This window comes from Cyprinus carpio, chromosome B20 (assembly GCF_018340385.1).
Source record: "Cyprinus carpio isolate SPL01 chromosome B20, ASM1834038v1, whole genome shotgun sequence".
Lineage (NCBI taxonomy): Eukaryota > Metazoa > Chordata > Actinopteri > Cypriniformes > Cyprinidae > Cyprinus > Cyprinus carpio.
The window spans coordinates 6106807-6134794 of record NC_056616.1 but is presented as its reverse complement, the minus strand read 5'-3'; the positions used below and the strand labels follow the sequence as shown (position 1 = coordinate 6134794).

The 27988-nt window shown below is 39.0% G+C and overlaps 2 protein-coding genes across 2 annotated transcripts in view; one reads left to right on the top strand and one right to left on the bottom strand.

Annotated features, from left to right (window-relative positions):
- The window catches only part of LOC109069715 (thyrotropin receptor-like), a 31659-nt gene extending 16444 nt beyond the window's left edge, over positions 1–15215 (bottom strand). The window contains exon 1 of the mRNA XM_042746857.1: positions 14875–15215. Within this exon, the coding sequence (XP_042602791.1) occupies positions 14875–15038 (164 nt within the window). The 5' untranslated portion in view covers positions 15039–15215. The remainder of the gene's footprint in view (positions 1–14874) is intronic.
- Positions 15216–16875: 1660 nt separating this feature from the next.
- Positions 16876–27988, top strand: part of LOC109113217 (centrosomal protein of 128 kDa-like) — a 158194-nt gene continuing 147081 nt past the window's right edge. Inside the window, exons 1-5 of the mRNA XM_042747132.1 lie at positions 16876–16984; positions 17364–17520; positions 17618–17704; positions 17789–17915; positions 19464–19585. Coding sequence (XP_042603066.1) covers positions 17365–17520; positions 17618–17704; positions 17789–17915; positions 19464–19585 — 492 coding nt within the window. The 5' untranslated portion in view covers positions 16876–16984; position 17364. The remainder of the gene's footprint in view (positions 16985–17363; positions 17521–17617; positions 17705–17788; positions 17916–19463; positions 19586–27988) is intronic.

The following is a 27988-nucleotide window of genomic DNA, read 5'->3' as shown; positions in this document are numbered from 1 at the left end:
CAGATATCTTGAGAATTAAGAATCCTAACAGTAAGGGCTATTCATACTATATCCCACATCACAAATCTAATTCTGGTATAGATTTATTTTAAATTTTTTCTGACATACACTTGTATAACATCAAATCATTAACCCAGTTTTTTGGCCAATTACAATTTTTGACCATACCCCCACAGCATTACTTTTCTTGCAGATCACCAGCCACCATCTAGATGCCAATTTAATAATTAATTTCTCAATGAAATAGATTTTCTAAAATATTTTAGGAATGCACTTTCATTGTTAGAGTATTATAACCAAAGGAATATCTACATCACTGCAAAATGTCAAAATCTATAAGAGAAAAATCATCTAATTTTGTTCATGTAAAAAGAAAAAAAGCAGTCAGCAATTAATTCTTAAAAATGAAGAGACTGGACCATGTGGACTCTCAGGTACCTATAGATTCAGTCATTAATAAACTCAACAGAACTAAAAAAAAAATAATAATACTGAGCTAATACTACTTAAACTCAGAAAAACAGAAAAACAGCAAATCAAATTTGGAGAAAAAAAGGCAAACACAGTTCTTGGCAATCCAACTCAACAGCAAAAACTGAAAAACAAACAAACATAAAAAATAAATAAATAAAAAGAAAAAAATCTTTACATCTAATACAGATCAATAAGGCAACATAAGTCAGAATTCATCTGAAATATATTATTTACTTAGGTCATATTAAAAACTAGAATGCATTATTGGAAGAAGCAAAATCTTTTTTGATGGATGTCTCCTTCCCGCAAGTATTGGAAATCCAGTCAGAACAATTATCAATGCACTTAATCAGATACCAAATAACAAAATCACTTGGTCTTCTAGGCAATTCTATATACACTTTCGGACATTGCTTTTGTCTTTATTGTTCACATTTATTTGTGAAATTTATGAAACAGGAACCATACCTCAGAATACTGCCTCATCCCATCCCATTTGTCTCATCCCAAAACCAATCAAGGATTACACTCAGTGCTCAAAAATAAATAAATAAATAAATAAATAAATAAAACAGCAGCTGTGCTTACAAGATATTTACTGTAATAAATATGTTAACAACATTTAAGGTGTTACTTAAATTTACATTAAAAAGACATTAACTAATAACATGTTAATATACCAACCTATTAAAGTAATTAATATCTAATACCTTTATAATACGCTGACAACCAAAACAGGTGGTGATAAGAAAGTCACATGATGAATCAATGTAGCAACAATTCACAAGTAGCAAGTAGCTTTTTCACAAGCTGAGAAGATGAATACTAATATATCAAAACACTATCATGGTAACACGACACTAAAATAATGCAATAATCATTAATTTAACAATATGCTGTGGCAAAACCTAATGTACAATGTAAAAAAAAAAAAAAAAAAAAAAAGAATTGACCATTGACACTCTATCTACAATCTCAATTAGGAGTATCAATGGTTCACTTGAGAGATAGGTGGTGGTAATGCACTTATAATTCTGCGATCTGCCATAAAGCAATAAAAAGAAGAAGACACCTCACGCGCCTGGCCGACTGCTGCTGAGAACGCGCACAAGAGGACGCGCTCAGGAGAGTTCTAACAGTTCAGACATTGCATGAATCAGAGGTAAAAAAAACGATATACAGGTGCATCTCAATAAATTAGAATGTTGTGGAAAAGTTCATTTATTTCAATAATTAAACTCAAATTGGGAAACTCGTGTATTAAATGAATTCAACGCACACAGACTGAAGTAGTTTAAGTCTTTGTTTTTTTTTTTTTTTATTGTGATGATTTCAGCTCACATTTAACAAAAACCCATCAATTCACTTTCTCAACAAATTAGAATATGGTGACATGCCAATCAGCTAATCAACCCAAAATACCTGCAAAGCTTTCCTGAGCCTTCAAAATGGTCTCTCAGTTTGGTTCACTAGGTTACACAATCATGGGGAAGATTGCTGATCTGACAGTTGTCCAGAAGACAATCATTGACACCCTTCACAAGGAGGGTAAGCCACAAACATTCATTGCCAAAGAAGCTGGCTGTTCACAGAGTGCTGTATCCAAGCATGTTAACAGAAAGTTGAGTGGAAGGAAAATGTGTGGAAGAAAAAGATGCACAATGGATTGATGCTGGGGTCAAGGCATCAAGAGCCACCACACACAGACGTGTCAAGGAATTTTGCTACAGTTGTCGTATTCCTCTTGTTACGCCACTCCCGAACCACAGACCCAGGCTAAGGAGAAGAAGAACTGGACTGTTGCCCAGTTTTGCCCTGTTTTGTCACGGTATGCGGTATTATCATGGTATTGAAATTAAGTTTAAAAAAAGTGGTCCTAATACAGTATAACAGGTTAAATTACTTTTTTCTTATAACAAAAATAACTGAACATTTAAATACAATAAAGCATTACAAAAATATATATTTAAAGTTAAAAGTTTTACACTGATTAAAATGCAAAAGAACTTTAAAGACCCATAGGTATCACTTTACAATAAGACCTCATTAGTTAACCTTAGTTAATGCATTATTATTCACAATGAGCAATAGCTACATTTGCTACAGAAGTTACTAATCTTTGTTAAAAAATTCAAGTCTTAGCTCATGTTAGCTCATTAAATAACAAAGTTGCAACTTTCGATTTTAACAATGTGTTATTAAATATTGGAATGCCTAAGATTAATGAATGTTCAGAAGAATTTTTCATTGGCCGTTTGTTAACTAATGAAGCCCTAATGTAAAGTGTTAATGAACAATAAAGAATCAAAACACTTTCAAACAATATATGGGGCATGTTGTAGTCCAGATTAAAATGGAAAAAATATATGGAAATATATAAATATTATTTTATATTATTTAAATGTTTAGAAAGTAGCAGCTGCTTTTATTTATGGGGTTTCCAGGGTAAGGTCTGCATTTTCTGCAGTTTAGCGTCATCTGCTGTCAGAGAGTGAATGTGCTTTTATTCAGCGCGTCTCTCACGTGTTCCTCCATGTGCTTCTCATGCGTGCTTGTTTACATCAGAGCTCACATGCATCTTTAAAGAACCATACAGCAGTGTTGTGCATTTTGACCAGTTGATGGGAAAAGTATTCTTAAAATGCATTCCAAATTCTGAATAATTTGTAATATATAATTATTCTCGGTATTTAGAAGTGCCCACGATAACAATATCGTGCATATCTATTACAATATATCGCATTACCGAATATTGGCACTTGTCTATGTTGGTCCATTGTGTTTTTTGAAAACCAAAGTCGCTGCACCCATTTACCAAGAAATTTTGGAGCACTTCATGCTGCCTTCTGCTGACCACCTTTTTGAAGATGCTGATTTCATTTTCCAGAAGGATTTGGCACCTGACCACACTCCCAAAAGCACCAAAAGTTGGTTAAATGACCATGGTGTTGGTGTGCTTGACTGGCCAGCAAACTCACCAGACCTGAACCCCATAGAGAATCTATGAAGTATTGTCAAGAGGAAAATGAGAAACAAGAGACCAAAAAATGCAGATGAGCTGAAGGCCACTGTCAAAGAAACCTGGGCTTCCATGCCACCTCAGCAGTGCCACAAACTGATCAACTCCATGCCACGCCGAATTGAGACAGTAATTAAAGCAAAAGGAGCCCCTACCAAGTATTGAGTGCATGTACAGTAAATGAACATACTTTCCAGAAGGCCAACAATTCACTACAAATGTTCTTTTTATTGGTCTTATGAAGTATTCTAATTTGTTGAGATAGTGAATTGGTGGATTTTTGTTAAATGTGAGACAAAATCATCACAATTAAAATAACCAAAGATTTAAACTACTTAGGTCTGTGTGCATTGAATTTAATACACGAGTTTCACAATTTGAGTTGAATTACTGAATTTTATTAACTTTTCCACGGCATTCTAATTTATTGAGATGCACCTGTAAATACTGTTCAGTTTCTTGCACAGACCAATCGTTTTGTGCCTTTAAAGTGAAAAAAAAGAGTGAAAGTGAAAGTGACATACAGCCAAGTATGGTAACCCATACTCGGAATTCGCGCTCTGCTTTTAACCCATCCAAAGTGCACACACCCAACAGTGAACACACACACACCGTGAACACACACCCAGAGCAGTGGGCAGCCATTTATGCTGTGGCGCCGGGGAGCAGTTGGGGGTTTGGTGCCCTGCTCAAGGGCACCTCAGTCGTGGTATTGAGGGTGGAGAGAGCGCTGTACATTCACTCCCCCCACCTACAATTCCTGTCGGCCCGAGACTCGAACTCACAACACTTGGATTGCAAGTCCGACTCTCTAACCATTAGGCCACGACTAATGGTTTACACATCAATGTATCGACACAAGCCACAGGGTTTAATTTGGTTTTGTTTGTGTGTTTTTTTTTTATTGTATGTTTTAGCAGTGATTCCCATCCACTTACATTATAAGACTGATAGACTGCAACGGTTTGAGACAAAAATCTTGGTTTGAAGAAACAAAGTCACCTACATCTTGGATGCCCTGGAGGTAAGCAGATAAACATCAAATTTTCATTTTTGGGTAAACTATCACTTTAACGAGCAGAATCACTGACGGAAAGAGAAACAAGACCCACACAGGAACTACAACTGACTTCAGCCACAGCCTTAGATGAAATCAGCTGAAGATTTAAACAACTCAACAAACACTTTACCAGCTTCACTCATTACTAACCGGACTGACTTTATTTCTGTCAGACATCTACAGAAGATCTTATTGAGAGTTAGGATATGCATATGAATCTCCACAATGATGACAAACAAAAGCTTCATGATGCAATGTATGCTGGCTTTCAGCACAGGACAAAACTCATCCATGACTCCCAACATGCATTGCGGCATGAATAAATTATGCCGCTGAATTGTCCACTTATTTTCTTTTATTTTTACTATGTGCTTTTATTTTTATCTTGAGTTTTAGTATCATGTTTTGTGATGTTCAGAACTGATCTGTTTATTTTGTGGATTGTCACCATTGTTGTGATTTATACACTGATTCTTGATGCATCTGTCTAAATTACAACTTTTTTTTCTAGTGTTTCAAAGTTAAGGGTCATGAGCCCAACTAAAGCAAACACTGACCTTGATAAGGGTAACTTCAAACAAAACTAAAACATCAACATCTAAAGTCCATCTTGTTAGTAATGCATGAAGCTGGTGATGCTGTTTGTGGAGTTGTTTAATCATCCTCTGTCGAGATCTTGAGAGATTTAATGTCTTCTTTTATTATGTGTTGATTTATCTTTGGCTGTGGCTGAAGTCAGTTGTAGTTCTTGTATTTCTGCTCATCTCTTTTTTCTGTTCTTGTTTCTCTTTCTTTCAGTGATTCAGGTTGTTAACAGCAGGTGTTCTTCAATAATAGCCAATCATCACTCAATTACTAAACGTACTTGGTTACGAACGTAACCTCGGTTCCCTGAGATACGGAACGAGTACTGCGTATGGGGAAAAGCTCCTTTTTTTCTCGATACTGAAGCCTTTTTTCAATAACGCAGTGCAACTGCACTGCCATTGGTTTAATCTGTAAACTTTTTTAAACCAATGACAGCGCTGCATAGCTGCGCGAGCCTGTGGCGATGCAGCGCACCAAAGCCCGCCTAAATGGGCGGGGCGAATGGCTATATAAGCAGGCAAATCGCCAGAGGAAATCAGGTCATATGACTAAAGCAACGACACTGAAGCCGCAGCCTCATGGCATATAACGCACTACTCGTTCCGTATCTCAGGGAACCGAGGTTACGTTCGTAACCGAGTACGTTCCCTTTCAATACTTCACTCATACTGCGTATGGGGAACGAATTCAACCGTGCTGTGCCACGGTAGGGAACGACAAGACTTATCTTGAACACCTTGGGGTCCAGGGGATAAGTGAGAGGGCTGGAGCTGTCGAACCCTTGACGCTACACTGCTAAGAGGGAGCTAGCTCCCTGGAGGTGGCATTATGACGGAGTCTGATAGAGGCCGTGGTATCAAATCAAAAGAACCCAAGCGTGCAAGGTCGGCATGTCCAGATTATAGAATCTGACAAAAGTGGATGGTGAGGACCAGCCGACCACCTCACAGATGTCCTTGATAGAGACACAACTAGACCAGGCCCATGAAGAGGCCATCCCTCTAGTGGATTGGGCTTTTACTCCTATGGGGCACTCAAGGCCCATAGAGGAGTAACATAGAGCGATAGCTTTGACTATCCAACGCGAGAGGCGTTGCTTTGAGACCGAAGACCCCTTGGTGCGGCCACCAAAGCAGACAAAAAGCTGGTCAGATTGCCTGAATGGCTGTGACCGCTCAATGTATATCCTCAAAGCCCTCACTGGGCAGAGTAAATCCAGCTCTCGCTCACCTGACAATGGAGGCAGAGCTGAGAGGGAAATTACCTGTGCTCTGAACGGCGTCCAAACCTTAAGGCATGCAGGGCTCACCAAGAGGGCCTGCAAATCGCCAACACGCTTGACCCATGCTAGAGCAAGTAGCAGAGCGGTTTTGAGCGTTAGGGGCCGAAGGTCAGCTGACCGCAGCGGCTCAATGTTTGGTCCTTTGAGTGCTCCAAGGACCGTGTGAAGGTCCCAAGTGGGAACGGTGAGAGGACGCGGGGGCTTCAACTGCCTAGAACCTCTCAGGAACGCACAATGAGGCTGTTTCGACCCACTGATTGGCCAGCGATAGGAGCATGAAATGCTGCGATGGTTGCTACGTACACCTTGAGCGTGGAAGGGGTGAGACCCTTGTCTAGATGCTCTTGAAGAAATGACAGTATCGGAGATACTTCTCGGAGACTTCGTGCTGAGCACCAGTCAACGAAGACTGACCATTTCTGGGCGTAGAGGCGTCTTGTAGACGGGGCTCTCGCCTGAGCAATGGTGTGTAGCATGTCCCCGGGAGGCTTACAGACCACACATGCAGAGCCCACCAGGAGGACTCTGTGCCTGTCTTCCCTGACTCATCTGATGACCAGAGGGATCAAAGTGATCGGGGGAAAAGCGTAAAGAAGGAGGCTGGGCCAGTCGTGGGCCAGCGCATCTGTGTCCTTCGAAAAATAAGTTGGGCAATGAGAGTTGCTTTCTGAGGCGAAGAGGTCGACCTCTGCCTTCCCGAAAACCTCCCAGATTTTGAGAACCGTCTGGGGATGGAGCATCCACTCGTCCGAGGGGACATTCCTCAGCGAAAGCATGTCTGCTCCCACATTCGTCAGATTCTGTTCGCGGCTGGTTTAGAATGAGCCAGTCGTTGAGATAATTCAGAATGCGGATTCCCATCTGTCTCAGAGGGGAAAGCGGCTCGTTCATGCACTTCATGAAAGTGCGGGGAGCTAGAGACAGCCCAAAGGGAAGGACTGTATATTGGTAAGCCACACCCTCGAACGCGAATCTCAAGAATGGTCTGTGATGGGGGGCTATCTGGATGTAAAAGTAAGCGTCTTTCAGGTCTAGCGAGAAGAACCAGTCCTCGGGGCAAATCTGCGTGAGGATCTGCTTCAATGTCAACATCCTGAACTTCCGTTTCATTAGGGAGAGGTTCAGGAGTCTGAGGTCTAAGATGGGTCTGAGACCGCCATCTATCTTGAGAACAAGGAAATAACGGCTGTAAAACCCCGATTCGCTTTTTGAGGGAGGAACTAACTCTATGGCTCCCTTCCTTAACAGCGTCATCACTTCGGTGCGGAGGACCTGAATGTCGTCCGGCTCTACCAAAGTGGGAATCACCCCGCGGAAACGCGGGGGTCTTCGGGCGAACTGCAGTGAGTAGCCATGTTTTATTATCCTCAACAACCACTTGGACACTCCGGGGATGGCCTGCCAGGCCTCGGCCCGCGTGACAAGAGGCTGGATAGTGTCGGATGGCAGGCCGCTGACTAGGGGCCTGAACACTGATGAGTGTGGAAGAGGAAAACTGCTCTCTTTTTGAAAATGTGAAATATTTATTGTGTTCGCCATAATAACAGCACTTTGCATGGAAGCAACAACGGTGGACCCAGGTCGCATAGCAGGCAGGCGAGAGAGCTTCTGGGGTGGTCCGGCCGCGGCAGGACTTTGCCCCTTCCTCTTTCTTCCCCAACGATCAGGAGGATTTAGAGGGCGTCGGGTCCAGCACAATCCTTTGCTGGGGGCCCTGACATCTAGGCGGTTTAGTGCACTTAGCGGGGCAAGCTGGGTGCTGCTCCTTAGGGGGCGCCGCCTGTGGGGTAGAAGGGACAGGCTTGCTCTGGTGCTGAGTCAGCGCAGTCCTGGGGCGACTCGAGGCAGAGATGGAGCGCTTGGGCAGGAAGTGTCGCATGGCCTGGGACGACTTCTGTGCTGCGGTGAAGCGCTCTGTAAAACCTTCTACAGCTGGCCCGAAGAGACCAGATGGAGAGACTGGGGCGTCGAGAAAGCCCAATTTGTCGCTTTCCTTAATTTCCATTAGGTTGAGCCAGAGGTGGCACTCCAGCACAACCAGGTTGGCCATGGATCGTCTGATGGCCTGGGCCGTGGCTTTCGTGGCGCGCAGGGCCAAATCCATGGCGCTGCGGAGGTCGCGAAAAGGCCTTAGGCGAAAAGGCATTAGGGCTAGATTCATCCAGGGAACGGAGAAGCTTTGCCTGGAACACTTGCAATATGGCCATGGTGTGTAGTACTGAAGCGGCTTGGCCCGCAGAAGTATAGGCTCTGCCGGCCATGGCAGAGGTTGTCCTGCAGGGCTTGGAAGGAAGGGCTCTCTTGCTTTTCCACCCCACAGCCATGAACCTCAGGGAAGAACGGGGCAGAGAGCTGGCAGGGGGCCTGGCGGTGTCCTGGCAGGTACCACTCGTCCAGCCTGCTGCACGCCGGCTCTTCAGGGGGAGCCCACTCCAGATTAAGTTCCTCAACGGCCTTGGAGAGGGAGACACAGCGGCCTTTTGTTTGCATGCTTTGTTAAATATTAAAATTTTAAAGCATCGATGTTTTCCTATAAGTGATACATTGAGCATAATGAATTAATTTCTCAGGCTTGAAAATTTGTCACAGAAATAAATGTATTTCTATTTTATTTGTTTATTTTTAAAGCTGACGCATTATGAAAATAGCCTGCTTATTCAGCCGAGACTGTTTCTGTTTATTTGTAGTCACATACCTCACATTTAGAATGCATGATAATTTCTCTATTTTTATAAAAGCTCCTGAACAAAAAACATTATTATATTTTTATGAAATAGGCTACGTGGAGCTAAACTCTCGAGACGAGACTTATGACAGATAAAATATGTTACTACACGGTTGTGATAGACAATAAGAAGCTGACGTCTGATTTCTTCAAATGGTCACATTTATCATGTTTACTATGGTAGGCCTAACGTTAATACCTAGCGTGCATATTCTTTTGCATCGCTTATAAATATTTCTGCCTTTTATGGTGATTATAATCCACATCGGATCGGATCGAGTTATTTCAAACACTCGCTGCTGACTGAAAGTGAGTTTTGAGCTCAACTTATCTGAACTTTTCTGAAATGATCCGCTGCGCTGACGCTCTCCAGACGGGGAGAAACTCCGCCTTTGTTCATAACCACTAGCCCCAGCTGGCCCGCTTTGGGCCAAGGTTTTCGTCGGGTCAAAAAATCCTGGCCGTTGGCCCCGAGGAAGCCCCGACGAGGCACGATCAAGCCCCGTGACAGTGGAAACGCGACTGGCCCTGGCACGCACTAGCACACCCGCTTTTGGCCCGACAGTGGAAATGCGGCTAATGAGCAAAGATGCGATCTGAGAGAAAAGAAAAGTGTTCTGACTGAAAACTACATTGGTGATGACCGACAGCCAATGAGAGAGCAATATACAGAGCAGCGGGGAGTTCGGGGAGGAGTTATAGACCACAATATCAGCAAGCATGGCTTCTTTTCTTTTTCTTGTTTTCGCTGCAAATCAGCGCACAGGCAATTCATATTGCAAGCTTCTTGCGGGCTGCCATTTTTAATAATAATACCCGTCTCACGTGAGAACTCCGGTCTGGCACGCCTGATATCGCGTTGTTTCCTTGTCACATCTTGCGTGTGTTTGGTTGTGAAACATAGTTTGCGTGCCAGACAGAGTTGTCAGCGATTCTTCCTATTGTAAAGTCATGCAGTGTGAAACCTTCTGTCACTGATCCATCGTGCAGTGTGAACACAGCAGCGACTGACTGCTGGCCAAGATAGTCATGCAGTGTGAAAAGAACAGTGACCCGACTACTTTGAAAATTACGGAGCCCCGCACATGACATGCAAGAAAAAATAAATAAATTGTGCGCACGATTTACTAATTCGCTCCCTCAATGTACTAAAACGTGGACACGATTACTATTGCGTTCCCTCGATTTACTATTGCGTTCCCTCGATAGTAATCGTGTGCACGTTTTAGTACATTGAGGGAATGAATTAGTAAATCGTGCACATGATTTAGCCTACTATTTTTTCCTGCATGCCATGTGCGGGGCTCCATAGAAAATCGTGCAGTCTGAACTCGGCTTTAGGCTGTGGCTGAAGTCAGTTGTAGTTATTGTATGTCTCTTTCATTAAATGATTCTGCTTGTTAATAGCAGGTGTTCATCACTAAAGCTCAATCATCACTTTATTAATCACAGAATTATGTCATTAACTTCACTGATTTAGTGTTACTCTAACACTCTGTAGTGTGGACACATTATAAGTGTTCATTTAAAACTGATGATTTTGCTGTGGGTTTTAAAGGGTTAAAGATGTAAGATGAAGGAAAAAACAGCATGAAACGTAATTTAACGGTAATACACTGTTAAATTGAAAACTGTTGTTTAAGGGAAAGTCGGAGCCTAGTGGTTAGAGAGTTTAACTCCTAAGGTTGTGGGTTCGAGTCTGGGGCTGGCAATACCATGACTGAGGAGGTGCCCTTGAGCAAGGCACCGAACCCCCAACTGCTCCCTGGGCACTGCAGCATAAATGGTTGTCCACTGCTCCGTGTGTGCGTGCGTGCGTGCGTGCGTGCGTGCGTGCGTGCGTGCGTTCACTGCTGTGTGTGTGCACTTTGGATGGGTTAAATGCAGAGCATGAATTCTGAGTATGGGTCACCATACTTGGCTGTATGTCACCTCACTCACTCACTTTTTTTTAATTTACAGCAACAAACAGTAGAAAAACAGTAACATGCTGACAACCAGAGCTGCCAGTAGATTACCGTTAATTCAAGAAAACAACAGCAATATACAGTAAAACATAAGTCAAATTTACCCAACAAAACAAGTTTATTTCACTGAAATATTAGTGAATGTACATAGAAAAAAAAAATGCAAAGTCATGATATGATAAGGAGAGTAAATATTTAACTGAACTGTATTAATGTGTTTTTGCACAAGAGAGATCTGTTAGTTTTGTGGTTCACCATTGTGCTGGAGAGAGCCTGTGCTTCAGTCAATGATGAGCCACTGATACTGATGTTCTGTTGCTTTATTTAAAGGCAGAAACTGTGGAGTTGCTTATTCAAAGACAAACTATTTACTAAGAATTCTGGTATCTAAATGTGTTATATTGTTATAATTAATGACATTCTACAAAGATTTGAGTAAAAGTCATGTTTTGGTTGCTTTATTATTACACTTTAAGTGTTTGCGGTTTTATATTAAGATATGTTTCTTCTTAGTGGACTCAAATGAAATAAGTTCACTGTACTAACACCATGTAAACAATAGCTTTTTTTAAACTTGAATGGTTTGAAGCAATTGGTTTCTTAAATGAAATGAGCTACCACATGGTATAATCACGGTAACATACTGTAAAAAATTAAGAGCTGTAAACCGTAAATTAACGATAGAGAGCTGTAAATTAACAGTACAATGCTGGCAACCACAGCTGCCAGTAGTTTACCGTTATTTTACAGTGCAAGTTTTTACAGTGAGATTCTTGCAGCCTTCAAATAAATTGTCTTTTTATTTTCTTCTTACCTTCCCGTTTTTCTTTGTCTTTCCATTACTTGTCAGTAATTTGTATTTTGTATGTTTCACCTTTGAAGTGCACAAGTCATATGGACTATTTTTATGCCACTGGAGCTTGACAGAGTCCATCCAGATGCAGTACACTTTCACAGCATGAGAGTATGATGATCATTTTTATTTTAGGTGAACTATTCATTTAAAGCCACATAGAGATTTCCATTAAGCATATAATTATCGTCATAAATTTCTAATATGGTATAGTTCTAAAATAGATATGGGAAACTTTATAGATGAAAAGACCAAAACCGAAGAATGTAAGTCAAGACCTCCATTCTGTAAATTGGTTTACAGAGGTCTTGAGGCAATTAAAGTGTGATTCTGGTTACTGCCTGATTTCTCTTTGAGTGAATGGAGCAGTTCTTTGAAGTGGTAAGTCTAAACAAAATGGTGTGGATTTAATCGTGGCCAAGTCAAACAAATATCTCACCTGTTTTTGCTAGAGAAAGGAAAATGTTGCCTCTATAACGTGTATACACAGACTACAGCTACAACTCTAAATGGCAAAGAAAACATAATTAATTTTGTTAAGTTGTTGTTTATAAAAGCATTTAAAGAAACTGCTATATGGTCCAATTTTCACTTGTCAAAAATGGACACTGATGGGTGTTTAAACAATGGGCTAATTCACAGCCCAAAGCTGGAACAGGTAGACAGAAACAAAGGGGAAAAGACCACCCTGATAAATTAAACAAACTCTATGACAGTGAACAGGCCTTTACTTTACACCACAATCCTGGTTGGCTCACCTCAACCTCAACCCAATAATTGCACCACATTACAGTGGACACGTGTGCCAGCCTCAGTCTTTAAGAAAAGCAATTGCTCAATTTGTCTTTCAAGGTGCAAAACCATGAAAGCAAACTAGGGAAATGAGTTGGTTTGAAGGAAGGTATACCTACACAACTGATGGTGTTACAAGAAGGTAAAAAAAGAAGAAGAAAAAAAAAAGAAACAGAAAACAGAAACTGAAAGATTTTCCTGACTTTTTGTGCCATTAGTAGCACCAAATACATTCTTATCAAACATCATATCAATTTATCCTCGAACACTAAAAATGTATCTTGTTTTGACCCAAACATTACAGGTTTATGTTCTCATCTGATAGTTTCATTTCAGTAATAATATTTTTTGTATAATTGTCTTTTACGCCCCAGCTGTGCAAGCCTCGGCAGTGGCAAAGGAACCAAAACTCCATCAGGAGTTACTGGTCCCATCTGGTCTATATTTGGCTGCAGTGTATTCAAAGTTATATTTATCTGTCCACCTTTCAAGCGAGCACTCTGAGGAGGAAGGAATGTTGTACTCCAAAGTGGGGTGGCAGCCTCAATTGGCGCACTGATTTGGCGGTAATTTCATGTGATGGTGCCTGACGAGGCGAGATGGAGGAAAAATAGATAATGTGATCAAGACTGGACAGATGAGCCATGGAGGAATGTTCCTGGATGGCTAAACAAACCCACGGAGTGTGTGGATTAGAGCATGGCATGAGCCACTAGTCAACAGAACAGAAGAGGTCACCAATGTCCTCCTAACCAGTAAATGTGAGTGTTGACCTTTTAAAAAAATTAGACCACTGCAGTAATTTTCTACCATGTAAAGATGAAGTACATTATAGAGTGAGAAAGAGATTTTACCACAATTAAAGGTGAAATGTCTCAATTCTGTGTGTTTTAAGAGACATGCGATTTTGATACCCCACTATGGAACACAAATAAATTAGCAAAAATGTCTGATCAAAGGAAGTTAAAAACACCAAAATTATCATCACTAAGGTTTAATCCAACATTAAAGACAACACTGCTTTTAAGTAAACAACAATTCTTTGTACATTCTTTGTACAGCAATATATAGAAAAGCCGAATTTCTTTCTTTCCTTTTTTCTTTTTAATTGGATAAAAAATAATAAAATTACATGCATAGCCTTTAGGGTTTGGTTGGCCAAAATCCTAATTAATATCCTTGACTGAAGGTCTTGGGGTGGTCAGCCAAATTTCAGGGGGGGCCGGTGCCACCCCTGGCCACCACGTAGACACGCCTCTGGAAAATTACTACATACATACTGTACTATTAGACAGTATATTTTTACAACATTATCATACAACACATGGGATAATTTTAGAACCTTTAGATATTAATAGATAGTTTGAGTATTATTAGTGCAACTATGAGTGTTCTAAATGAATAACTTTGGCAGGATGGTGCCGATTTATTGAGCTGAGGATAAGAGGTTTGGTTAACCTCTCAAACTGAACCTCTCAAGACCTAACTTGATTATCTCTCAGTGTAGGGTAATTGCAAAACAATGAGAGGGCTGATCAGGGCTGTCTCCCACCCCAGACCACAAGTTTGCACAAGGGGCCCCTGCACAATAAACAGTATTGCAATGGCCCTGGGGCTGATGTACCCTTCTCACCCAGAATAAACTTTAGGAAAGACATACATAGGACCCTAGGAGCATTTAAACAGAGCAGAAAGCAAAAGTATCTATCTATCTATCTATCTATCTATCTATCTATCTATCTATCTATCTATCTATCTACTGTAAGGTTCACCTAACACGTACTGTACATCACAGGCCTAAGTGTAGTGTCACATTATAAGTGTTATAATTGCTATAACTGTTATAATTGCTAATTGTTCATGTAGGCTATGTTATATATATACTGTACCAATTAATAAACTGTTCACTATTGTTTTTTGGTTAAATTAGAAATAACACTCTGTGGTAATAATCTGTAGTTCTCACTTAAGTTTATTAGATTTGTGAATGTTGTTCAGATAATTCTCTAAACTGCCAAAATGTCCATAAAATCACAACACAAGCACACAAACACGAAAACAACAACAACAACAAAAGAAAAAAAAAGAAGAAAAAAAAAAGAATGAATACTTACAAGAATTCTGTCATTGGGGGAAACGTTGGAATGACATCTATGCCCATGCATGAGACGGCGAAGGCTTTCCATTGGGAACACTCGCAGTTTTGAGGACATGCATTCATATATCCGATCACACACACAATTGACAGTATCAGCATCAACAGCACATTTGTCGCCATTATATAAAGAATACATTTATTTTCTTCCGCTGGAAAACTGCAGTCTCTTCACTCGGTTTTTGACCATTAAACAGTGACACAAACACTGACGAGCACTTTAAAAGCTCAAACTTGATTGAGTGTAGTCAGTGAGAGTTAGAGAGGCTGTGAGTGAGGCGGACGCCTGATGCGCCCTTGCGGTTTCTATGGGAACTGAATAATTGTAAGCAACATCTCTCATTAGTCTCTCATTTACTAATAAATGCGTTGTATAACGATACACGTAGGCCTATTCGTATTGAACCGTTCTGTACGAGGGTTTCGGTTCGGAACGCATGACAAACCGAACGATTCGTTGAACTAATCCTATTATGTTTGGAAAATAAAAGAGCTTAAATTGTGTGAAATAGAATGTTCTCTGCCACTGTGCTCGACAAGGCAGCCCAAACGACGCAAAAGCCCCCAAAGAAGAAAAACACACCTCTCCAATCAGGCATAGTCCGGACTAGCTCGTTCGTTGCAATATGGCTAGTGGGCTGGACAATAATATATATATATATATATATATATATATATATATTTTTTTTTTTTTTTTTTTTTTTCAATAACGGGGATATTATTTTCAAACACATTTCCGATATTATGATACCAGTGTTTCTAAAAAATGCTGGGTTAAATACAACCCAGCGCTGGGTAAAATATGGACAAATAACCCAGCATTGGTTGTTTTGACCTAGCGGCTGAGTTACTGCCCAGAGGTTGGGTTAAAAATTTATTCCAACTGTTGGTTGAAAAAAAACCAATCGCTGGGTTTGTCCACATTTACCACACCATTTTTCTAGTGTGTACATTGATTTATTTGTGGCGATTGACTTCGTTGAATAAACATAAGCACTATACGTTTCAAAATCAAAACGCAGCGCGGGTGTTTTATATGAATGCATCTTTGAGGGGAAGCAACTGTCTTCAGGAAAGTTTCGATGGCATTTTCATTTTTAACTGATAAGCTCCAAAAGCACCTCCTGCTGGCAGAGATTGAGCCCGTCTCCAGAAACATATTTTAAGTTTGTGTTTTTGTTTTCTGCAGCTACTCTGAGCATTTTTCATATTCTTTATCCTGGCTGAAGCACTTTTGTTTCAGTATATATGAATGTTATAGTTTAAAGTTAAAGATATTAATATTATTAAGGTAAGCCTGAGAGTCTTAGATTTATTTAACAGTGATTTCACATTTGTTGTTTGTATGAAGGCTAAATACAAATAAAAGGTGAACATTAATATATTTGTGCAGTCCCCCCCCCCCCCCCCCCCAAATACTATATAGTTTTATAGGAGGAGGATTTTTTTTTTTATATTGTGTGATTATGGAACGAGACGAAAACAAGGATATACACACACTCTACAAAATATCCCCGCAGCATTTAGGTAGGCATTTAGAACTGATTCAAACAAGGCAAAACAAATCACCGTAACAAATCATCATATAAAATTGGTAAAAATCAAGGAAATTTCTCAGGCATTTCTTTCTTTTTGCTGTATCGAAAACGTACCGAACCGTAACCGAACCCCACTTTATGAACAGTTACAAACCTTTATAGCGAGAGAGAGAGAGAGAGAGAGAGAGAGAGAGAGAGAGAGAGAGCGAGAGAGAGAGCGAGCTAGCTAGCTAGCTGTTTCACATGAGTGGGTGCCATCAGCCAAAAACATTTTATTAAATTTAAATATGTATATATTTTTCCCCGCTGGAATCATTCCTGCATCACTGCTTTTTTATATAACAAAACATAATATATGAAGGAATTGTTCTGAAACGTAACAGGTGCGGCGCGAGTGTCAAAACTACAACTCCCATGATTCATAGCGTTTGTTGTTTTCCTGTTAGGCGGCCAGTTTAAGTTGCCATAGCAGAGGATGGCGGTGCCTTACATTGATCACACAAGATAACCTTCAAACTGTTGGCCACACGGGTAGGAGTAGTTTTATGTACTGTTTTTGTAGGTTTGCAATTTTGTGATTTCGCAATATATTATACATACGGACACGACTTTTTAACAAAGAAAATCTGTAAGCACGAAGCTAACTAGCTTGATACTTTAACGTAAACTGTGCCAAGTCGAGTGTTTACGTCTTTGTTTACATAAAATTGACGATTTCATAAACTAGACCAGTGATAATCAGCCTTAAACATTAATTAAGCGGAATATTTTCTCGCCAGTTGTAATTACACACGTCTATCAGCTAGGCAAACAGATAACTTAATGCAAGTGTCAGGACTGGTGAAATTGGTTTCTGATTTCAGATTAACGTTAGTGCTGTTTCTTATTTTCATCCTTTGGCTCATGCCAGCATGGACTCCTCCAGTGAATCTGACACCTATGACAGGCCCACGGGGAATCGATCGCGGGTCAGAAAGCGCCGAACGAGGCCTGATAGCGGGTTTCCCAGGGACACTCATGTATCAGACATATCTGACAAAATTGACACTTTAGCAAACACTCTACAAGTAAGCTGTTTTTATTCATTGCACGTGAACACCGGCTCTGGTGTGTAGAACAGAGATCGCTGGAGTCTTTTAACATGCAAGCTTGTGTTTTGTGCAGGACACAAGCCGAAATCTAAACAAAGTAGATCGGATGTTGGGACAGTATAAGGAACACACAGATGGCCAAGCTGAAGCCATGGCGACAGTGAGTATTGGTGCACAAAATGGTATGGGATTGTCTCTGATTTCAGATAAGAGTGTTGTTTTGAGAGCATGCCCTGTGTTCTAGCTCAGGGAGAGCTTAGAGGAGTCCATCCAGCATCTGCAGGCGCAGCAGCTCAGGAGGTCCACTGGTGGGTGGAGTGCCTCCCTCTCCACACTGCACACCACTGACCTGGAAGACGGCAGCACCACAGGTACTAAACAAGCTATAGCTTGCTTGATTTAATTAGTGGAATCTTGTCAACACATTTATTATTTGTACAGGTTATTATTTGTAATAATTATAATAAATAGTATATTCTATACTCTTCCCACTCAAAAGTACTAGTTTTTATTTTTTGCCAAAATGTGCAATATATTACCAGATTATACTGTTACACTGTTAAAATACTGTATCCCACAATGCATTGGTGTTATCTCCTTCTAGATTAATTTTTTATTGCGATGTACAAGCTAAGACATTTTACACAAAATTGCATTTAACTTTCTTCTTTTATGAGAAAATTGCTGTTTCTCGTTTCGAAGGCTGCGCCCACCTAAGTTCGCATTTGTCAACCACATACATCGTTGCAGCTGCCTCATTTCAGAAAAGTGACCATTACATTCCAAGTAAGCTGTGGGGAAGTCGTGGCCTAATGGTTAGAGAGTTTGACTCCAAACCCTAAGGTTGTGGGTTTGAGTCTCAGGCCGGCAATACCACGACTGAGGTGCCCTTGAGCAAGGCACCGAACCCCCAGCTGCTCCCCGGGCGCAGCAGCATAAATGGCTGCCCACTGCACCGGGTGTGTGTTCACTGCTGTGTGTGCACTTTGGATGGGTTAAATGCAGAGCACGAATTCTGAGTATGGGTCACTATACTTGGCTGTATGTCGTCACGTCACTTTCACTTTTTTTCAAAGAAAGAAATTACAGTAATTTACAGTTCACGGGTAATAACAGTACATTTGATAATAGTTACTTTTCTGAAATGAGACCTCTTCAGTGTCAGTTTTGACTGCACTGACTGAACCATTGAATGAGAAAATTTGAACCTCATTTAAGGTGGATGATGGCACTGTTGTCTTCTGTAGAGCTGCTTTACAACTGAATTGCATCTTGCAATATTGACACTGGTGTTGAACTGGGGCCAGTTGCATAAACTAAGTCACCATGCTAAGACTGTGTCTTAAGAACAAGTTTGACCAACTAGCAGTTGCCAAGGGTAAATCAGTCTTACTTTTCCAATACAAATAAGACCAATCTACCTTTTCAAAACTGAATTAAAAAAGTTATGACCAGTTTTAAAGAAAAAAAATTAGATGAATAACTTTTTAAGACTAGTCTAAACAGTTTATGCAACCGGCCCCTGCTGAATAGAATCAGTATTGACTCAAGCTGAATGACAAAATTGCTGCCTTTTCTGAATTGAATTCAGATTGATGAACTTCACAGTTATTGATCTGAACTGAACCAACACTGCACCGACTTGAGCTAAATAATGACACTATTGTCTTTTAGAGCTACGTTACTGCAGAATGTCCATAGTTTATATTCCAAAATGGGTTCTGATGTTTATCTTTGTAAAGCTGTTTTGACACAGTATTCTATAAAGCGCTATAGAAATAAAGGTGGCTTGACTTGTCTTGACATGACCTATGTGGCCAACAAATGGATTGTCTTGAGGGCGCAGCCTTTAAAATGAGACACAGATAATATCTGTAAGAAGTACGTAAATTCTAGATCTCTTTCTCTCTGTCCAGTAGATAGGAGGCGATACCTTCCCACGTCCCCTCTAAGAGATTATGGCAGTGCAGGCACAGGTAACAGAAGACGGTCTAGATCTGTTGGTGTGCGTTTCACAGACTCCGCTCAAGCTGAAGAGCAGGTATGACTGTGCATCCAGAGACCCAGATTTGTCTGAATTGCAGGATAGGGTTTGTGTTGCACTGGATATCCAGCAAGGTGGCATGTTATTCAACAACATTGTTTAATATATTTTATAGTGTATTCATGCTTATTTTTTTAAAAAGCCATGTAAATACTGACTCAAACTTTCTCATTTTATTATTATTTTTTTTAATTGCATATACTTTTTGATGGACGCAAACAAAAGATTATTCATAACTATTCATAAAACAACAACAACAACAAAAAAAACAGGTTCTTTTGGTTGTAGAATCTTATTATTGTGATTATAACCATGGCTTCTTGGGGCTTATTGCTTTATGTCCAGCCCTAAAAATGTCATGGAAATTAAGATCTTAAAAAGCTACGGATGTACGTAGGGGAGCGGGGGCACACCACTTTTTGACGTTCTAAGTTTGTGTAAATCCACATGGGGTTCAGAGTATAATTATTTTATCCACATTAATTTCCACTCATTCTAAGGGGCATACTCTTGATCTCGTTTGCTGTTCTAGTACAACACCTTATAATTGTACTGTTTCTGATCTGTCCATATCAGATCACCTGTTGGTGTCTTTTTGATTTGTCGTCCAATCACATTTTGGAATATTAAGAACATTGATGTGCCTACCCTTGCTGTTGAACTTTCCAGCTTTTCCAGTAAATCTGATTTCTCTATTGTTGATGAGCTGGTTTCATATTACAATGATGGACTGAACATGATTTTAGATGATTTTGCACCTGTGAAAGCTCGAACTGTTTCATTTGTACATTCAGCTCCTTGGTTTTCACCTGAACTGCATGAACTTAAAACTAAAGGCTGTAGGTTAGAGCGTTTGTTTGTCAGTTCTGGCCTTACTGTTCATAAAGAAATGTATGCTGAACATATTCAAAACTATAAAAATGCACTGTCCAAAGCTAAATCTGATTATTATTCTAACATAATTGGAGTCATCAATGGGAACTCCAGGTTTCTTTTCTCAGTGGTAAACAATATTCTGCGAAACCTCCTGATTCTTTGCCATCTGATATGTATTCCACTGACTTATGTGATCGTTTTATGACTTTTTTTTGAGTCTATGATTAAAAATGTACATCAGCAATTTACTTGATATTACTTTCCACCATGGCTCCTGTCAATCTATCTCTCACGCACCTCCTCACTCTGTTTTCTCTACCTTTACACTACCGACTACTTCAGAGATAGTGGGTCTGATAAATAAATCCAAATCTTCGACTTGTCTAATAAGACCCTCTTCCAACTCCTTTAGTGAAAGCTTGTTTACCAGCCCTGTCGCCATTGATTTCTAAAATTGTTCACACTTCACTGTTGCTGGTTCTGTGCCTCCATCTCTTAAATCTGCTATTATTACTCCCATACTTAAGAAACCAGGGGCTGATCCATTTAACTTGGATAATTTTCATCCAATTTCAAATTTACCGTTTATCTCTAAGATAGTGGAAAGGTGTATTGTAGTTCAAATTCATGAATATCTTTCTAATAATAATTTGTATGAACAATTTCAATCTGGTTTTCGTCCCCATTATAGTACTGAGACTGCTCTTGTCAGAATAACCAATGATCTGTTGCTGGCAGCTGACTCTGGGCTTTTAACCATATTTGTCCTTCTTGATTTGAGTGCTGCCTTTGATTCTGTCGCACATAAGATACTACTCGACAGATTAGCTTCTATTGGGATTACTGGCACTCCTCTGTCTTGGTTTAGGTCGTATCTTTCTGGACGCGCTCAGCGTATTCAATTAAAAAGTTTCAGATCAAGAACATCCACAGTCACCACTGGTGTTCCCCAGGGTTCTGTTTTGGGCTCGCTTCTTTTCATTATTTATATACTCCCTCTTGGTTATATTTTAAGGAAACATGGTATTAATTTTCATTGTTATGCGGATGACACCCAACTTTACCTGTCTGCCATACCTACTGGTTCTTTACCTCCACCATCTTTGTCCAGCTGTTAAACTGAAATTATAGATTGGCTTTCAGCTAACTTCCTGAAGATAAATTGGAACAAAACTGAGGCCCTTCTTGTTGGCACTAGATCTGTTTTGCCTAAATCTAATTGTTTTTCCTTGTACATTGACATTAATGCAATCTGTCCTTCCTCTCAGGTTAAAGGTTTGGGTGTTATCATGGATAGCACACTGTCTTTTGAAACTCAAATTAATAATATTGCCACTTGAGTAATATTAACCGTCTCCGTCCCTTTCTCTCAACCAATAATACAGCAGTTCTTGTTCATGCACTAGTCACTTCACGTATAGACTATTGTAATGCCCTTCTCACTGGTGCTCCATCTAAATTTCTACGTAAGCTCCAGTTGGTCCAGAGTTCTGCAGCTCTTGTTCTTTTATAGAACACCCTCTACTGAGCACATTTATCCTGTTCTTCAGCAATTCCACTGGCTTCCAGTAAAGTATCGAGTTGAATTCAAGATCTTGCTACTTACTTACAGGGCACTTCATAATCTTGCACCCCAATTCCTTACTCAACTTCTTCATGTTTACACCCCTTAACATGCTCTTAGATCCTTATCTTCAATTTCTCTTGTGGTACCACGGATTCGACTAACTAACATGGGTGCCAGATCTTTTAGCTATGCTGCCCCCCACCTATGGAACTCCCTTCCCCCTGATATTCGTAACAGTGATTGCCTGCTGACTTTTAAAACACGTCTTAAGACATATCTTTTTATACAGGCTTTCTTATAATGTATTATTGAGTCTTTATTGCACTTTATCTGTATATGTGAAGTGTTTGTTGTATGTTTTTTTTGTTTGTTTCATAATTACAGTGTATACATTTTTCGTTATTTACCTCAAAAGAATAGAAGTAAAATGTGACAACATGCCCCGTAGGTGGGGTACATTGTAACATGTGAGGGGCACGTTGTAATACGACCATATGACATCTTAAAATGTTATCTGATCTAATAAAAAAAAATAAAAGCTACAAACTATTTTCCTTTTCAAATAAAATAAAATAGCTTTTTTTAAGAATAATAATAAATAATATAATTTTGTAGTTTGACAACGAACACATTTCAACCATGCTTGAGACAGCCCTGATCGCAATACACAGTTATACAGTATATAGTTCAAAACAATGTGGGCAAATAGATGAAGAAACACATTCAGACATTTAGAAAAACACAGAGACACACTCCCTTCCCTCCACACACACCTCTCATAGAACACGAAACACACAAACAAGCCAAAATGATTTGCATTTCTTAAAATAATAATTTCTGAAAATTAAACATCGATTGTCAGTCTTTATTCACTTGTTAATTGTGGTTTCTCATTAAAACTCGTATAAGTAAATGGTGTAAATTACCGTAATTCCTCAAATAAAAACCGGGGCCTTTATTTACCTGAACTGCAGAAGGTAACAGGCTTTTATTTGAAGCAGGCTTTTATTAGAGGCAGGCCTTTATTTCTAATTCCATCTGTTTGATAAATAATTATTTTAAATAAACCATTTTAAATTAAAAGCGATAGCGTTCCAGTAGACATAGATCATTATTTTTTTAAGAAATATTTGCAAAAATATCACCATATACAACAACATCCAGAGGGGCGACAAAGCAATTTGGGTCAGAATTACGGTAATCAAACACCACCATTGTGTCAGTTTGAACCCTGTAAGAGTGTTTATTTCAAATACAAGTAGTACAGTATTGCTGGTAGATCACAATAAGAGCACACGGTAGCTATGTAAAACACATTGCTGGTTTGCAGCACACCAGTATCTGATTAACGTTACAGACGGTATCTATAACCGGTATGAAAACAACAACAACAACAAATCTGAAGTAACGCTACTCTAGATACCGTAACTTTGATTAAAGTCAAAAGACAAAAGTAATGACAGCACAGTCAACTGCTGATATCCAATAACATTCAGCTGCAAGCAAAATCCGAACAAAATTGCTTAAAAATAACATCGTCGCAGCTTAACTTGATAAATGAAACGGTGTAATTACCCATAACATAATATTTGGTGGTCAGTCCTCCTCCTCAAAATCACCATCCTCACCATCATCAAGAACTACAAGTTCATTGTTAAACAGCTCCTCTTCATCTTCCTTGTCCTGAAGTGCTTCGCGCCGGTTCTCCCGGCCCTGCTGTCGAACTGGATCGAGCACCTCCCTTCCAGCGGCGCAAGGCTGTCCCTCCCTGAAGCAGAGGATGAGGTCATCTTCGCTCCCGTCAGTTTTCACAGACAGTTCACAAACTTTGAAAGACTTTTTGATCATATCCACGTCCAGTTTGTTCCAGGCAGCGACCACCCAGTCCACAAGCAGACGTCGGGCGGGGGCTTTTAAGTTACCTCCGGTTGTGTACTCCTTATCTGCATCCCCTGCCATCCACTGATCATAGGCATCATGCAGGCTCGCCTTGAAGGGTTGGTTCCACATCACATCGGGGGCTTGGATATATTTAGTGAATTTTCCCCCGGCCTTTATTTGTCCGTGTTGACCACGCCCCCGGCCACTATCAGAGGCCCGGCGTTTATTTGACTACCGGTTTTTATTTAAGGAATTACGGTAGATTGCTAATTTCACAGAATAGCATAGTTTAATAATAGCAGGGCACCTTGTAACACATTGTAAACTGGAATTTAAAACTGGTTAGTGGGTAACACGTTATAATAACTTTCATAGGCCCCTATGAAATCCATTTAATTTTTTCCTAAATTCCATTTTATTTTTTTCCAAATTCCGTTTTTTCCGTTTTATTATTTCTGGATTCTGTTTTTTTTTGTTTCCATTTTTCTCGACTCCTTTTTAATAGTTAAATTAAATTGTATTAATCAAAAAAGCATGTCTAATTTATTAAAATCATGAAACTTATACATTTTCACAAAAATTACTTGTTTAGGGCCCTATGAAATGTTTAATTTTTTCTTACCATATTTTTTATTGTTACCTGTATTGTAATTCTGTTTTTTAGCATGTCTAATTATTTGAATGCATAAAACAACTTAATTTATTCATTTTTTTTTTCTTAAAGTAGCCGTATGTTTTTTTTTCTCAGAAGTTCTGTGTTATGTATTAAATTTTTTCTGGTGATCAAATGAAGGCATAAAACAATTTATTTTATCTTTTAATTATTGAAAATTAAGCAAACTTTATTTTTTTTGGCAAACAAAGGAGATTTACAATTAAAATTAAAACATGGAAGAAATGTTGTGATTATTCCTTTAGAAATAATGTTTGTTTCATTTTAGTAGTAGTAGTAGTAGTAGTAGGCTATAATTCTACTGAAAAATAGTAATAAGCACAATGAGCATGTTAAGATGCACACCAGTAAGATGATAACTCACAAATATCAGCTTATTAAAATAACCAGGTTTCCCCGTTAACATGCACATCAGTAACCTGACAACGCAAGTAATCTGCGTTTACATTACTTTATTAATAAATCAGGATATTTCCCTCTAGTGACGTCAAAATACATTTCAGTATCTGACTCTGATTATTCCGTATGTTTGTCAGTTGTGATGTTAAAGGGGTCATATGATGCGATTTCAATTTTTCCTTTCTCTTTGGAGTGTTACAAGCTCTTGGTGCATAAAGAAGATCTGTAAAGTTGTAAAGACTAAAGTCTCAAATCCAAAGAGATATTCTTTATAAAATTTAAGATTTGTCCACGCCCCCCTAAAACGGCTTGTTTAAACAAAAAACTTGTTTAAAGATTTGCAAAACACCGTCCAAATGTTCACGTAAAGAAAGAAGGCGTGCCTTTTATTCTCACTGTTGCCGCCGGCGCCATTTCATGGAGAAGCTGAGTGTTTCATTGTGAAAGTGAAACTACTTTGTTTGGCCTTCCAAAAGAGCACGATATCTGCTTTGTCATGACTAGAGCTGATCCGTGCTGGTTGCTGAGGAAATTCATCAACTTCGCGCTGTGGATTGCCGGGTCGGCTTTCACCGTGGATGAAGTGGAGTCCAGCCTGGGGTCGTCACATGTGGTTTGACTGGGACACACCATAACAGTATATATGTTGAGGGGTGTAACATTTCCATCAGACGCTTGAAACATTTGGCCAGTTACAATGCACTGGATAGCTGGCCAATCAGAGCACAGCTCGCTTTTCAGACCGATGAGCTTTGTAAAAAACGATGCGTTTCAGAAGGCGGGGCATAGAGGAGATACAATAATGTACATTATGTGGAAAATGATGTGTTTTTTGAACCTTAAACCACATAAACACATTTCATTACACCAAATGCATAAAATAATGTTCTTTTAGCAACATCATATGACCCCTTTAAATAAAGTTTGCAACATGTCAGCGCGAAATTTACAGCTCATATTATCCTCTCATGCAGTTATATAACCACTTCTACTTCTCCTGCTCGAGATGAGAATACTCATTTGTCTTCAAATCAAACCAGACTTTGATTTTGACGGGTTGCCGTGAATACCTTTATAGTTCTGTGTATGTGGTATGAGCTAGTTTTACTCAAATCAAACGGTCAAATGCTCATGAAGTGTCTCTCAGAGCAATTCTGGAGATGTTGTTAATGTATTTACAGATGGTAGACAACCAAAATGGGTACTACCGCTGCGCATACCGCCGCCGCAGGACCGCGGCGTTAACTGCAAGTCAGTCGCGTGTTAAATTCATTCGCGAAACTACTGCCAGGTGGCGCAAAGGGACGGATTGCGAACTGAATGTAATTGTAAAATGAGATAAAAGGAGGAGGTAAAACAATAATAACATTATGATATAACATTGTACCATCTTTAAAAACCATTAAAAATGTACAGTGAGTTAATTTCAAAATGTAGGATAGTCTTAGGCTACAGTCTACTCATCAAAAATTAAAAGAAAGACCTTTACACAAAGGATCTTATGCATGCTATTGTTATTAAACCGTCATTAAATATAAGGCCTATATATACGGATAAAAAGCTAAATGTTTTCATTTCGGTTCATTCTTGGTTTAAAAAAAATCCTTCAGGTTCCATTTGCAGATCGAAATGAGAACGGTCCAGCATTTAGCAATAATTATTATTAATTCTGTTATTATTCTTGATTTTTCAAATTGCTAACACCTTGCATTTTTGAATTATGCCTTTACTGTGTGACCAAAAATTTAGTATTTTCTGTTTCAGCTGTTTGATCGCGCTGGTGCCTCGCGGACATTAATTGGAAACAGTAGTCGTTCACCGTGCCATTCGGCGCGAGCAGCGGTCCACTTTGGCATATTTTTGTTAATTATGATTTTTTTTTTTTTTTTTTTTTTTGTCGATACTGAAACACGTGTGAACTAAAAAGCCTATTTTTCCTAATGAATAATAGTTAAGCTTGAAATAGGCAACATCACGAATATGGAAACGTTTGGATTTCTCCCGAATGAGAGCCCAACCTTACCTTATGGTTCGTTTTAAATTATTATTCATTTATTTTTTTGTTTGTTTTATAGTTAAGGCTGTGACATTATATACTGCAATTTTATTTATCCATTAGAATTATATATTTGTAATTATTGTTCTGTTCTGATAAATTTGTTAAATTTAAAGGATTTGTTGTAAAGTGAAGAGAACTAAAAATATCCTGTTGGCACATTATAACATTATTAGGCCAGCCGTTATTATTTCTGAATGTAAAAAAATGCAACTTATACATTACTTATATATTTTTTTTCCTCTCACAAACTTAATTTATCTTTTAGCCTGTTTTAAAAAATAAATAAATAAATAAATAAAATAAAATAACATGCAGCAAACGAAAATAGGCGATTAATCGGTTAAAATTTGTTACTGTGGAGTAATTTTAATTATTATATACTTAGGAACAGAGTCTGGGCCTAATCTAGGCTATCCAGGGTTTTTTATTTTTTTTTATTTTCATTGCATCTGAAAATGACTTTCTGCAGCACATTCATTTCGCATGCTCAACCTGCCTCGCGCGTTGCTCAGCTGTGGATGATTTAAAAATGTTTGCTATAAAGGTTGCTGTCCCATTTTATACAGGAATTGTTCATTTAAAAAAAAAAAAAATCGAATTATATTGTTAGTTCTAATTATATTGTTAACACAAGTTCATTAAGGCTATTTAACATGCACTGTGACATTTTACCCTTTTTAACTTATAAACTCCTTGAGATTTTAAAGTCAGTTTAATAGTATTGAAGTTCAAGTTGTTTAAAAAAGCTTTTAAATGCTTAAATTATTTCTATGAATTAATATGTTATCAGGTTTTAATTGCTTAAATTATTTCTATGAATTAATAATATGTTATCATGTTTATTCTTGTAGAAAATAAGTGTTTATTCTTTAAGAAAATAAGGGAAAAAATAAGGGACGATCCAAATATTATTCATATTTGTTTTGCTTCACCTATTTATGTAAG